Source organism: Salmo salar, chromosome ssa16 (genome assembly GCF_905237065.1).
Source record: "Salmo salar chromosome ssa16, Ssal_v3.1, whole genome shotgun sequence".
NCBI lineage: Eukaryota > Metazoa > Chordata > Actinopteri > Salmoniformes > Salmonidae > Salmo > Salmo salar.
Window position 1 is genome coordinate 81,068,734 of NC_059457.1, and position 12,861 is coordinate 81,081,594.

Here is a 12,861-nt window from a genome sequence, read left to right on the forward strand (position 1 = left end):
CACCCCTGGGTATCACACACCCCTGGGTATCACACACACACACCCCTGGGTATCACACACACACACCCCTGGGTATCACACACCCCTGGGTATCACACACACACCCCTGGGTATCACACGCACACACACCCCTGGGTATCACACACACCCCTGGGTATCACACACACCCCTGGGTATCACACACACACACCCCTGGGTATCACACACCCCTAGGTATCACACACACACACCACTGGGTATCTCACACACACCCCTTGGTATCACACACACACACCACTGGGTATCTCACACACACACACACACACACACACACACACACACACACACACACACACACACACACACACACATGAGAATGGAACACATCCATGAAGGGGGATTTTCTGTACTGTTAGCTGTACAGCCACCAAGCATAGCAGGGAATGTTGTTTGGTTACTGCATTATCTGTAATTTAATTCCCCCATAAGGTTCCTGGTGAGATTCAGAGTTGATAATCTGTTTTGGAACAACAGCAGCTGGTTGCTTCAGTTTAGTGGGTTTGCACTGGGGGGAGGAGAGGGCTCTTCAGAGGCTAGGGCCATGTGTTGCCTTGTTTGTGAACGGTTGCACTTGATTTAGCTCACCAAGCACATGGGATAGGCAGGGTTTGCACCCTATAGGTCCATTGGTATAGTACTGAAAGGGACCACTCTGCCTATTCAGCACGGTGGGCCAGCTCAATCAAGTGCACCTATTCAAATTCACATAATATGTAACGTTTTGGTGATACGTGGTTATTATGCTATATCATATGATGCTATATACAGTTATAGTAGTTAAGAGAGAGAGAGACAGAAAGGGAAAGAGAGAGAGAGAGAGCGAGAGAGAGAGGTAAAGAAAGAAAGTGAGAAAGAGAGAGCGCGAGAGGGAAAGAGAGAGAGAGCGAGAGAGAGAGAGAGAGAGAGAGAGAGAGAGAGAGAGAGAGAGAGAGAGAGAGAGAGAGAGAGAGAGAGAGAGAGAGAGAGAGAGAGAGAGAGAGAGAGAGAGAGAGAGAGAGAGAGAATGCAAAATTACATATCCCAACTCAGCAACCCAAGGTGGACACAGATGGGTGGCTGGGTGTATGTGTGTGTGTGGATATTAATGTACGTGTGTGTGTATGTGTACTCATTTGGATTCAAGGACTGTGCGGGAGAGAGAGATCAGATGAAGAATGAGGGTTAGAGAAGAAGCGAGGGAGCAACAGAGGGAGAGATGGAGGGCAGGACGGAGGGATGGGTGGAGGAGAGGAAGGACTTAAGGCAGTGCTAATGAGGCCGAAGGAGATGTGTTTGCTCAGCAGAGAGAGAGAGAGAGAAGAGAGAAGAGAGAGAGAGAAGGTGGAGAATGACACCGAGGGGCCTGTGAGCCCAAGCAGATTGGATATCCACCACTGAGTTAGAGGAGCCAACCCTCTGAGGGGCTAACAGCACTATGCAAATCCTACACACACACACACACACACACACACACACACACACACACACACACACACACACACACACACACACACACACACACACACACACACACACACACACACACCCGACAAACGAATCAGAGATCACTGGCAAAAAGTCAGGAGTATATACAGTACTTTACTTTTGACTGACTAATCAAAGAAGAGGAGGAGGTAGAGGGAGGATGGGGAGGGAGCAGGGAGGAGAGAGGAAGGAGGAGGTGGAGGGAGGAGGGAGGAGGTGGAGGGAGGAGGGAGGAGGTGGAGGGAAGAGAGATGAGGGAGGAGATGGAGGGAGGAGAGATGAGGGAGGAGGTAGGAGGTGGAGGGAGGAGAGATGAGGAAGGAAGGAGGAAGGAAGGAGGTGGAGGGAGGTAGGAGAGATGAGGAAGGAAGGAAGAGGTGGAGGAGGGAGGAGGTGGAGGGAGGAGGTGGAGGGAAGAGAGATGAGGGAGAGGGGGAGGGAGGGGAGATGAGGGAGGAGGTAGGAGGTTGAGGGAGGAGAGATGAGGAAGGAAGGAGGAAGGAAGGAAGAGGTGGAGGAGGGAGGAGGTGGAGGGAGGATGTGCATGTGCTGATAATGAAAGTAAATCAAGTGGTGGACAGGAGATGCAGCAGATGGAAGCTATGCCGCTACACTAACTAGAGGAAATTAGCATGAAGGATATGCTGCTACGCAAGCTAGAGGAAGATAACATGGAGGATATGCTGCTACACTAACTAGAGGAAGTTAGCATGAAGGATATGCTGCTACGCAAGCTAGAGGAAGTTAACATGGAGCATATGCTGCTACGCAAACTAGAGGAAGTTAGCATGAAGGATATGCTGTTACGCAAACTAGAGGAAGTTAACATGGAGGATATGCCGCTACACTAACTAGAGGAAGTTAGCATGAAGGATATGCTGCTACGCAAACTAGAGGAAGTTAACATGGAGGATATGCTGCTACGCAAACTAGAGGAAGTTAACATGGAGGATATGCTGCTACGCAAGCTAGAGGAAGTTAGCATGGAGGATATGCTGCTATGCTAACTAGAGGAAGTTAACATGAAGGATATGCTGCTATGCGAACTAGAGGAAGGTAGCATGGAGCATATGCTACTATGCTAACTAGAGGAAGTTAGCATGGAGGATATGCTACTATGCTAACTAGAGGAAGTTACCATGAAGGATATGCTGCTATGCTAACTAGAGGAAGATAGCATGCAGGATATGCTACTATGCTAACTAGAGGAAGTTAGCATGGAGGATATGCTACTATGCTAACTAAAGGAAGTTAACATGAAGGATATGCTGCTATGCTAACTAGAGGAAGATAGCATGGATGATATGCTACTATGCTAACTAAAGGAAGTTAGTATGGAAGATATGCTACTATGCTAACTAGAGAAAGTTAGCATGAAGGATATGCTGCTATGCTAACTAGAGGAAGTTAGCATGGAGACTGTGCTGCTATGCTAACTAAAGGGAGTTAGCATGGAAGTTATGCTGCTATGCTATTTAGAGGAAGTTAGCATGGAGGATATGTTACTACACTAACTAGAAGAAGTTAGCATGGAGGCTATGCTGCTACACTAACTGGCAGGATGGTTTGGAAAATGTGTGTGCAGAGATGATTATAGAAGACTGATGGACAGCGAGTTTGAGACCTAATTGTGGAAGCTGAAAATGTCTGTGGATGGTTCTGTCAGACAGACGATTTAGGTGTTTTCCTGGATAGGGTGCAAGTAAGTCTACTGTATGCTTCACAATATTTCTGATTTCCCTGGTTTGTTTCCAAGCCCCAGATCCAGTCCTAGCCTTTGCTCCAGCCCTTCCCCTAGCCCCAGACCTTTAGTAGACCTATCTGTAGGACAGAGAGATTGAGTCCATTCCATCAGCACTGTGCCCACGCAGCATGGAAGAGAGAATGAGGAAGCCAAGTCACACCACCATCTCCACCCCCATGTTTAAATCAATGATTGACTTCCTCATTACAATACACCCAAACCTAACTATCCCATTAATATTATTCCACTCTGGAATGGAAAAGGCTGACTGGAGCAAGAGGGAGGCCCATCACCCGATGCCTCGTTTCACAAATGCCTAGTTGATCCAGTCTACTTTATGCATTGGAAACTTCCCTGCGCTGGATGTTTAATATCTTCTCAGCTAATCTAATCTCAAACATGTTTTTATCTCTCTCTTTTTAAACTCTATTTTTAGCTCAGTTTGTAGTCAGGTAGGGATGGAGATAGAGGGAGGGAGGTGGGGAGTGAGGGATGGAGATAGAGGGAGGGAGGGAGGGAGGTGGGGAGTGAGGGATGAAGATAGAGGGAGGGAGGGAGGTGGGGAGTGAGGGATGAAGATAGAGGGAGGGAGGGAGGTGGGGAGTGAGGGATGGAGATAGAGGGAGGGAGGGAGGGAGGTGGGGAGTGAGGGATGGAGATAGAGGTGGGGAGGTGGGGAGTGAGGCTATGGAGATAGAGGGAGGGAGTGAGGGATGGAGATATAGGGAGGGGGTGGGGAGGTGGGGAGTGAGGGATGGAGATAGAGGGAGGGAGGTGGGGAGTGAGGGATGGAGATAGAGGGAGGGAGGTGGGGAGGTGGGGAGTGAGGGATGGAGATAGAGGGAGGGAGGTGGGGAGTGAGGGATGGAGATAGAGGGAGGGAGGTGGGGAGTGAGGGATGGGGATAGAGGGAGGGAGGTGGGGAGTGAGGGATGGAGATAGAGGGAGGGAGGGAGGTGGGGAGTGAGGGATGGAGATAGAGGGAGGGAGGGAGGTGGGGAGTGAGGGATGGAGATAGAGGGAGGGAGGTGGGGAGTGAGGGATGGAGATAGAGGGAGGGAGGTGGGGAGTGAGGGATGGAGATAGAGGGAGGGAGGGAGGTGGGGAGTGAGGGATGGAGATAGAGGGAGGGAGGGATGTGGGGAGTGAGGGATGGGGATAGAGGGAGGGAGGTGGGGAGTGAGGGATGGAGATAGAGGGAGGCATGGAAATTTCACCTATTCTAAGAACGTTTATTTTTAGGTTGCAGAGGTTCTGAGAATGTTTTACTCTAGTTCCTTTAAAGTTTTCCTAGGAGGTTTTATTAACACTGAGAACAGATATTATAGGCTATTTGGATGTTTTTGAATAACTTCCTTATAACTTTCATAGAATTTTTCAGGAATACCTTTTTGAACTCCCAGCACAGACAGGACAAATGGAAATACATTTCTTTAGGCATTAATCATGTGAACACATTTTTTTTTTATTGTGACACGCCATCAGTGAGATTCCAGCCAATGATCTTCTCTTCTCTGTCCATGAAATTGTTCCACTGCGCCACCAGGATGGAGCTAGCATGAAATATTTATTTACTCATACAAGTTGTTCGTTTTAGTCTATTCAAACAGACCCCATTTCCAAGGAAACAAGTACTCATTAAGATCAGGTGTGGCCATTTAGTGGGTGTGGACAACACACCTGAACACACCTAACAAGATAGAGGATAGAGAGAGTTTTGTTGATGCTGAGAATGGAATGCATATATATATTTTTTTCTCTGAACATCAATACAGTTTTCTTGCAATTTTTATGTTTGTATTTGCAAGTAAAAAATGTTATTAGTCATATGTACGGGATACACATGGTGTATACTGTCTCCATTTCTCTCTCTTTCTCTCTCTCTCTCTCTCTCTCTCTCTCTCTCGCTGCAGGGTTCCCCACCATTACAGCACCATGATCCACTCTGTTGTGTCTGACTGGGGGAGAGAAAAACCAACTGAGTCTGCTCACATCCACAGATATCTGTGTGTGTGTGTGTGTGTGTGTGTGTGTGTGTGTGTGTGTGTGTGTGTGTGTGTGTGTGTGTGTGTGTGTGTGTGTGTGTGTGTGTGTGTGTGTGTGTGTGTGTGTGTGTGTGTCGGTGGGGGGCTATGTGTGTGTGTGTGTATGTCGAGTGGGGCCTGTGTGTGGGCATGCATGCATATGTCCATGTGTGTATATCCATGTGTGTGTATGTTCATGTGTGTGTATGTTCATGTATGTGTATGTTCATGTGTGTGTATGTTCATGTGTGTGTATGTTCATGTGAGTGTATGTTTATGTGTGTGTATGTTCATGTGTGTGTATGTTCATGTGAGTGTATGTTTATGTGTGTGTATGTTCATGTGTGTGTATGTTCATGTGAGTGTATGTTTGTGTGTGTATGTTCATGTGAGTGTATGTTCATGTGAGTGTATGTTTGTGTGAGTGTGTTCATGTGTATGTGATTGGGATGTCTGAGGAGAGAAACACTTGGCCAATGAGATTGATCAGAAGGTACTCGAGGCAAGAAGAGGTGGCCAATGAGATTTATAATCACTTCAGGTTGACCTTGAGGAACAACTCTGGAATAATGTACAGCAAGCCAGAGGAGGGTAGGAGGATCATCTAACATTTTTTCATTCCATTTTTTCTCAGCCACTGTTGCCACTGTTGCCACAACATGTGGGGGTGAATGACTGGGTATACAACGCATTGTGTTACAGATTTCTTCACTGATTTATTGGCTGATTTTAAAACAGTCTATCAGAAAATCAGTGACAACAGCAGGCTACCTTCACATCATCACATTACCATTATCCAATAAAGGATTTCACCTGATCAACCCAATAGACCCAGCAAACACTATCAAAAACTATCCCATGCTTCCAGCCAGAACAGCCTTTAGCCTGATACAAGCTCACGCTTCACCAGACCATTCCTTCCTCGTCCCTACTTCTATGGGGAGTGGCTGAGTGGTGAATGGTAAGTACATCATCCATATTAGGACATCCTCAACCCTCATCCTAATACAGATGCCGTACTCCCTATTCAAATGAATGCCTTAATGGTAAGGGTCATCTCCTCCCTGCCCACCTTACAACCCCCATATCCCTCTCCCTTTCCCACACTTTACCCCAGCTCTCCAGCCGCTCTCCCCACCACAAGTTAAATCGAATCCAATTACTTCAATAAGTACCTGCTTAAGTACTCTGTTCCTCAAGCTCATTTAAATCATCCATCACGGGGAGTGGAGGGAATGGGAGCTTGCTGGCGATAGCAGCACGTTAGCCTGCAGGCCTCTTATCACTGACAGCCTGCAAGCCTGCGGCGAGCTGGTGAAAGCCTGTCTAATGCTGCTCTAATAGCGGAACTCAAACGATACCTGATGCAGTGTCAGAGAGAGATAGAGACAGAGAGAGATAGATACAGAGAGAGATAGATACAGAGAGAGATAGAGACAGAGACAGAGATAGATACAGAGAGAGATAGAGACAGAGAGAGAGACAGAGAGAGATAGATACAGAGAGAGATAGATACAGAGAGAGAGAGACAGAGAGCGATAGATACAGAGAGAGATAGATACAGAGACAGAGATAGATACAGAGAGAGAGATAGATACAGAGAGAGATAAATACAGAGAGAGATAGATACAGAGAGAGATAGATACAGAGAGAGAGAGACAGAGAGAGATAGATACAGAGAGAGATAGATACAGAGAGAGATAGATACAGAGAGAGATAGAGACAGCAACCTTGGGAAAATCCTCTGCATTATCATTAACAGCAGACTCATACATTTCCTCAGTGAAAACAATGTACTGAGCCAATGTCAAATTGGCTTTTTACCAAATTACCGTACAACAGACCATGTATTCACCCTGCACACCCTAATTGACAATCAAACAATCCAAAACAAAGGCAAAGTCTTCTCATGCTTTGTTGATTTAAAAAAAGCCTTCGACTCAATTTGGCATGAGGGTCTGCTATACAAATTGATGGAAAGTGGTGTTGGGGGAAAAACATACGACATTATAAAATCCATGTACACAAACAACAAGTGTGCGGTTAAAATATGCAAAAAACACACACATTTCTTCCCACAGGGCCGTGGGGTGAGACAGGGATGCAGCTTAAGCCCCACCCTCTTCAACATATATATCAACGAATTGCGAGGGCACTAGAACAGTCTGCAGCACCCGGCCTCACCCTACTAGAATCTGAAGTCAAATGTCTACTGTTTGCTGATGATCTGGTACTTCTGTCACCAACCAAGGAGGAGGGCCTACAGCAGCACCTAGATCTTCTGCACAGATTCTGCCAGACCTGGGCCCTGACAGTAAATCTCAGTAAGACCAAAATAATGGTGTTCCAAAAAAGGTCCAGACGCCAGGACCACAAATAGAAATTCCATCTAGACACCGTTGCCCTAGAGCACACAAAAAACTATACATACCTTGGCCTAAACATCAGTGCCACAGGTGTCTTCCACTGAGCTGAGCTAGAAGGGCATTCTATGCCATCACAAGGAACATAAAATTCAACATATCAATTAGGATCTGGCTAGAAATACTTGAATCAGTTATAGAACCCGTTGCCCTTCATGGTTGTGAGGTCTGGGGTCCGCTCACCAACCAAAAATTCACAAAATGGGACAAACACCAAATTGTGACTCTGCATGCAGAATTCTGCAAAAATATCCTCTGTGTATAACGTAGAACACCAAATAATACATGCAGAGCAGAATTAGGTCGATACCCACTAATTATCAAAATCCAGAAAAGAGCCGTTAAATTCTACAACCACCTAAAAGGAAGCGATTCCCAAACCTTCCATAACAAAGCCATCACCTACAGAGAGATGAACCTGGAGAAGAGTCCCCTAAGCAAGCTGGTCCTGGGGCTCTGTTCACAAACACAAACACACCCCACAGAGCCCCAGGACAGCAGCACAATTAGACCCCACCAAATCATGAGAAAACAAAAAGATAATTACTTGACACATTGGAAAGAATTAACAAAAAAAAAGAGCAAACTAGAATGCTATTTGGCCCTAAACAGAGAGTACACAGTGGCAGAATACCTGACCACTGTGACTGACCCAAACTTAAGGAAAGCTTTGACTATGTACAGACTCAGTGAGCATAGCCTTGCTATTGAGAGAGGCCGCCGTAGGCAAACCTGGCTCTCAAGAGAAGACAGGCTATGTGCACACTGCCCACAAAATGAGGTGGAAACTGAGCTGCACTTCCTAACCTCCTGCCCGATGTATGACCATATTAGAGACACATATTTCCCTCAGATTACACAGATCCACAAGAATTCGAAAACAAACCCAATTTTGATAAACTCCCATATCTACTGGGTGAATTACCACAGTGTGCCATCACAGCAGCAAGATGTGTGACCTGTTGCCACAAGAAAAGGGCAACCAGTGAAGAACAAACGCCATTGTAAATACAACCCATATTTATGCTTATTTATTTTCCCTTGTGTACTTTAACCATTTGTACATCGTTACAACACTGTATATATGCATAATATGACATTTGTAATGTCTTTATTCTTTTGAAACTTTTGTGTGTGTAATGTTTACTGTTAATTTTTATTGTTTATTTCACTGTCTATATTATCTACTCCACTTGCTTTGGCAATGTTAACACATGTTTCCCATGCCAATAAAGCCCCTTGAATTGAAATGATTTGAATTGACAGAGAGAGAGAGACAGAGAGACAGAGAGAGATAGAGAGAGACAGAGAGATAGATACAGAGAGAGATAGATACAGAGAGAGATAGAGACAGAGACAGAGAGAGAGAGAGAGAGAGAGACAGAGAGAGAGAGGCAGATACACACAGAGAGAGAGAGAGAGAGAGAGAGAGAGAGAGAGAGAGAGAGAGAGAGAGAGAGAGATTGGGGTTCTGGATTCTGTCACTTATTGCTAAAGAAGTGGTGATATTGATATTGTTGGGAAATGGTTGATTGTTGTAGAGTGATAGCATTCCTCAGGTATAGCCATGTTGTTCTATGGAAACAGGATTTAAGATCATTCAGCTCAAGTGTAAAACGCCTATCAAAGTCCAAAATGTGTAGGTGTACACACAGCTGTGTTCTAGAACATTGGACCGTTGGCTTTCGTACTTTTTGAATTCTCAGTGCAGCTCAAGCTATTTTTCCAGCTGTTACACATTGAAATGAATAGAGGAAGTGTACGTGGAGTCGCGATGGTTGTGAATTTGGGGAGGTGCACGGTCGGCTGTGCCTCCCCGCGGATGGTGGTAGAGCCACGTAGCTATGTCACAATGGATCTCTGCGTCTGTGGACTCTGAATTGCGCTGAACACTGACCAAACACGCAAACACACTCACAAACACACACCCTCCCTCAGCCCCAGTGCCATCCTACCTTGGCGATCTGGACACACCAGTTGAGCACCAGTTGAGAGCCGATGTTGTCCTTGTGTTCGTGGACGTAGTCGAGGAGGCAGCCGTGGGGCATGAGCTGGGTGACCAGCTGTGTGGTGGGGCTCAGGCAGACCCCCAGGAGACGGACGAGGTGGGGGTGCTCCATGCTGGCCATAATCAGAGCCTCCTGGTGGGGATAGATAGGGACTCAGGCCTGGGGGAATCTGACATAACACTGTGGACGGAGGGAGGGAGAATACAGAGCAAACAGCCATGTGCACACAGGTGGAAGGGGAAATACAAGTGATGGGTGTTGACAGTGTAGTGTAGTGTAGTGTAGTGTAGTGTAGTGCAGTGTAGTGAATGCCAGGGTGTGTGTGTCACAGACACCTTTGACCGGCCCCCATTCACCATCATTTCTCCCTCTATCTTCTTTCTAGCTACACACAGCCTCCATCTATCTTCTCTCTAGTTACACACAGCCTCCCTCTATCTTCTCTCTAGCTACACACAGCCTCCCTCTATCTTCTCTCTAGCTACACACAGCCTCACTCTATCTTCTCTCTAGTTACACACAGCCTCCCTCTATCTTCTCTCTAGTTACACACAGCCTGGCTGACTTCTACTCTAGCTACACACAGCCTGGCTGACTTCTACTCTAGCTACACACAGCCTGGCTGACTTCTACTCTAGCTACACACAGCCTCCATCTATCTTCTCTCTAGTTACACATAGCCTCCCTCTATCTTCTCTCTAGCTACACACAGCCTCCCTCTATCTTCTCTCTAGCTACACACAGCCTCCCTCTATCTTCTCTCTAGCTACACACAGCCTCCATCTATCTTCTCTGTAGCTACACACAGCCTCCCTCTATCTTCTCTCTAGCTACACACAGCCTGGCTGACTTCTACTCTAGCTAGACACAGCCTGGCTGACTTCTAGTCTAGCTACACACAGCCTCCCTCTATCTTCTCTCTAGCTACACACAGCCTCCCTCTATCTTCTCTCTAGCTACACACAGCCTCCCTCTTTCTTCTCTCTAGCTACATACAGCCTCCCTCTATCTTCTCTCTGGCTACACACAGCCTCCATCTATCTTCTCTCTAGTTACACACAGCCTCCCTCTATCTTCTCTCTAGCTACACACAGCCTCCCTCTATCTTCTCTCTAGCTACACACAGCCTCCCTCTATCTTCTCTCTAGCTACACACAGCCTCCCTCTATCTTCTCTCTAGTTACACACAGCCTCCCTCTATCTTCTCTCTAGTTACACACAGCCTCCCTCTATCTTCTCTCTAGCTACACACAGCCTCCCTCTATCTTCTCTCTAGTTACACACAGCCTCCCTCTATCTTCTCTCTAGCTACACACAGCCTCCCTCTAGCTACACACAGCCTCCCTCTATCTTCTCTCTAGCTACACAAAGCCTTCCTCTATCTTCTCTCTAGCTACACACAGCCTCCCTCTATCTTCTCTCTAGCTACACACAGCCTCCCTCTATCTTCTCTCTAGCTACACACAGCCTCCCTCTATCTTCTCTCTAGTTACACACAGCCTGGCTGACTTCTACTCTAGCTACACACAGCCTGGCTGACTTCTACTCTAGCTAGACACAGCCTGGCTGACTTCTACTCTAGCTACACACAGCCTCCCTCTATCTTCTCTCTAGCTACACACAGCATCCCTCTATCTTCTCTCTAGCTACACACAGCCTCCCTCTATCTTCTCTCTAGCTACACACAGCCTCCCTCTATCTTCTCTCTAGCTACACACAGCCTCCCTCTAGCTACACACAGCCTCCCTCTATCTTCTCTAGCAACACACAGCCTCCCTCTATCTTCTATCTAGTTACACACAGCCTCCCTCTATCTTCTCTCTAGCTACACACAGCCTCCCTCTATCTTCTCTCTAGTTACACACAGCCTCCCTCTATCTTCTCTCTAGTTACACACAGCCTGGCTGACTTCTACTCTAGCTACACACAGCCTGGCAGACTTCTACTCTAGCTAGACACAGCCTGGCTGACTTCTACTCTAGCTACACACAGCCTCCATCTATCTTCTCTCTAGTTAAACACAGCCTCCCTCTATCTTCTCTCTAGCTACACACAGCCTCCCTCTATCTTCTCTCTAGCTACACACAGCCTCCCTCTATCTTCTCTCTAGCTACACACAGCCTCCCTCTATATTCTCTCTAGCTACACACAGCCTCCCTCTATCTTCTCTCTAGCTACACACAGCCTCCCTCTATCTTCTCTCTACCTACACACAGCCTCCCTCTATCTTCTCTCTAGCTACACACAGCCTCCCTCTATCTTCTCTCTAGCTACACACAGCCTCCCTCTATCTTCTCTCTAGCTACACACAGCCTCCCTCTATCTTCTCTCTAGCTACACACAGCCTCCCTCTATCTTCTCTCTAGCTACACACAGCCTCCCTCTATCTTCTCTTTAGCTACACACAGCCTCCATCTATCTTCTCTCTAGTTACACACAGCCTCCCTCTATCTTCTCTCTAGCTACACACAGCCTCCCTCTATCTTCTCTCTGGCTACACACAGCCTCCATCTATCTTCTCTCTAGTTACACACAGCCTCCCTCTATCTTCTCTCTAGCTACACACAGCCTCCCTCTATCTTCTCTCTAGCTACACACAGCCTCCCTCTATCTTCTCTCTAGCTACACACAGCCTCCCTCTATCTTCTCTCTAGCTACACACAGCCTCCCTCTATCTTCTCTCTAGCTACACACAGCCTCCATCTATCTTCTCTCTAGCTACACACAGCCTCCCTCTATCTTCTCTCTAGCTACACACAGCCTCCCTATATCTTCTCTCTAGTTACACACAGCCTCCCTATATCTTCTCTCTAGTTACACACAGCCTCCCTCTATCTTCTCTCTAGCTACACACAGCCTCCCTCTATCTTCTCTCTAGCTACACACAGCCTCCCTCTATCTTCTCTCTAGCTACACACAGCCTCCATCTATCTTCTCTCTAGCTGCACACAGCCTCCCTCTATCTTCTCTCTAGCTACACACACCCTCCCTATATCTTCTCTCTAGTTACACACAGCCTCCCTATATCTTCTCTCTAGTTACACACAGCCTCCCTCTATCTTCTCTCTAGCTACACACAGCCTCCCTCTATCTTCTCTCTAGCTACACACAGCCTCCCTCTATCTTCTCTCTAGCTACACACAGCCTCCCTATATCTT

The 12,861-nt window shown here is 46.9% G+C and overlaps 1 protein-coding gene across 2 annotated transcripts in view; it reads right to left on the reverse strand.

Annotated features, from left to right (window-relative positions):
• Positions 1-12,861, reverse strand: part of LOC106574937 (receptor tyrosine-protein kinase erbB-4) — a 687,167-nt gene that overhangs the window by 51,420 nt on the left and 622,886 nt on the right. Inside the window, exon 20 of one of the 2 annotated variants that reach the window (XM_045698122.1) lies at positions 9,650-9,832. In XM_045698122.1, coding sequence (XP_045554078.1) covers positions 9,650-9,832 — 183 coding nt within the window. Of the gene's footprint in view, positions 1-9,649; positions 9,836-12,861 lie in introns of both variants that reach the window. The other variant, XM_045698121.1, reaches the window with a different exon arrangement.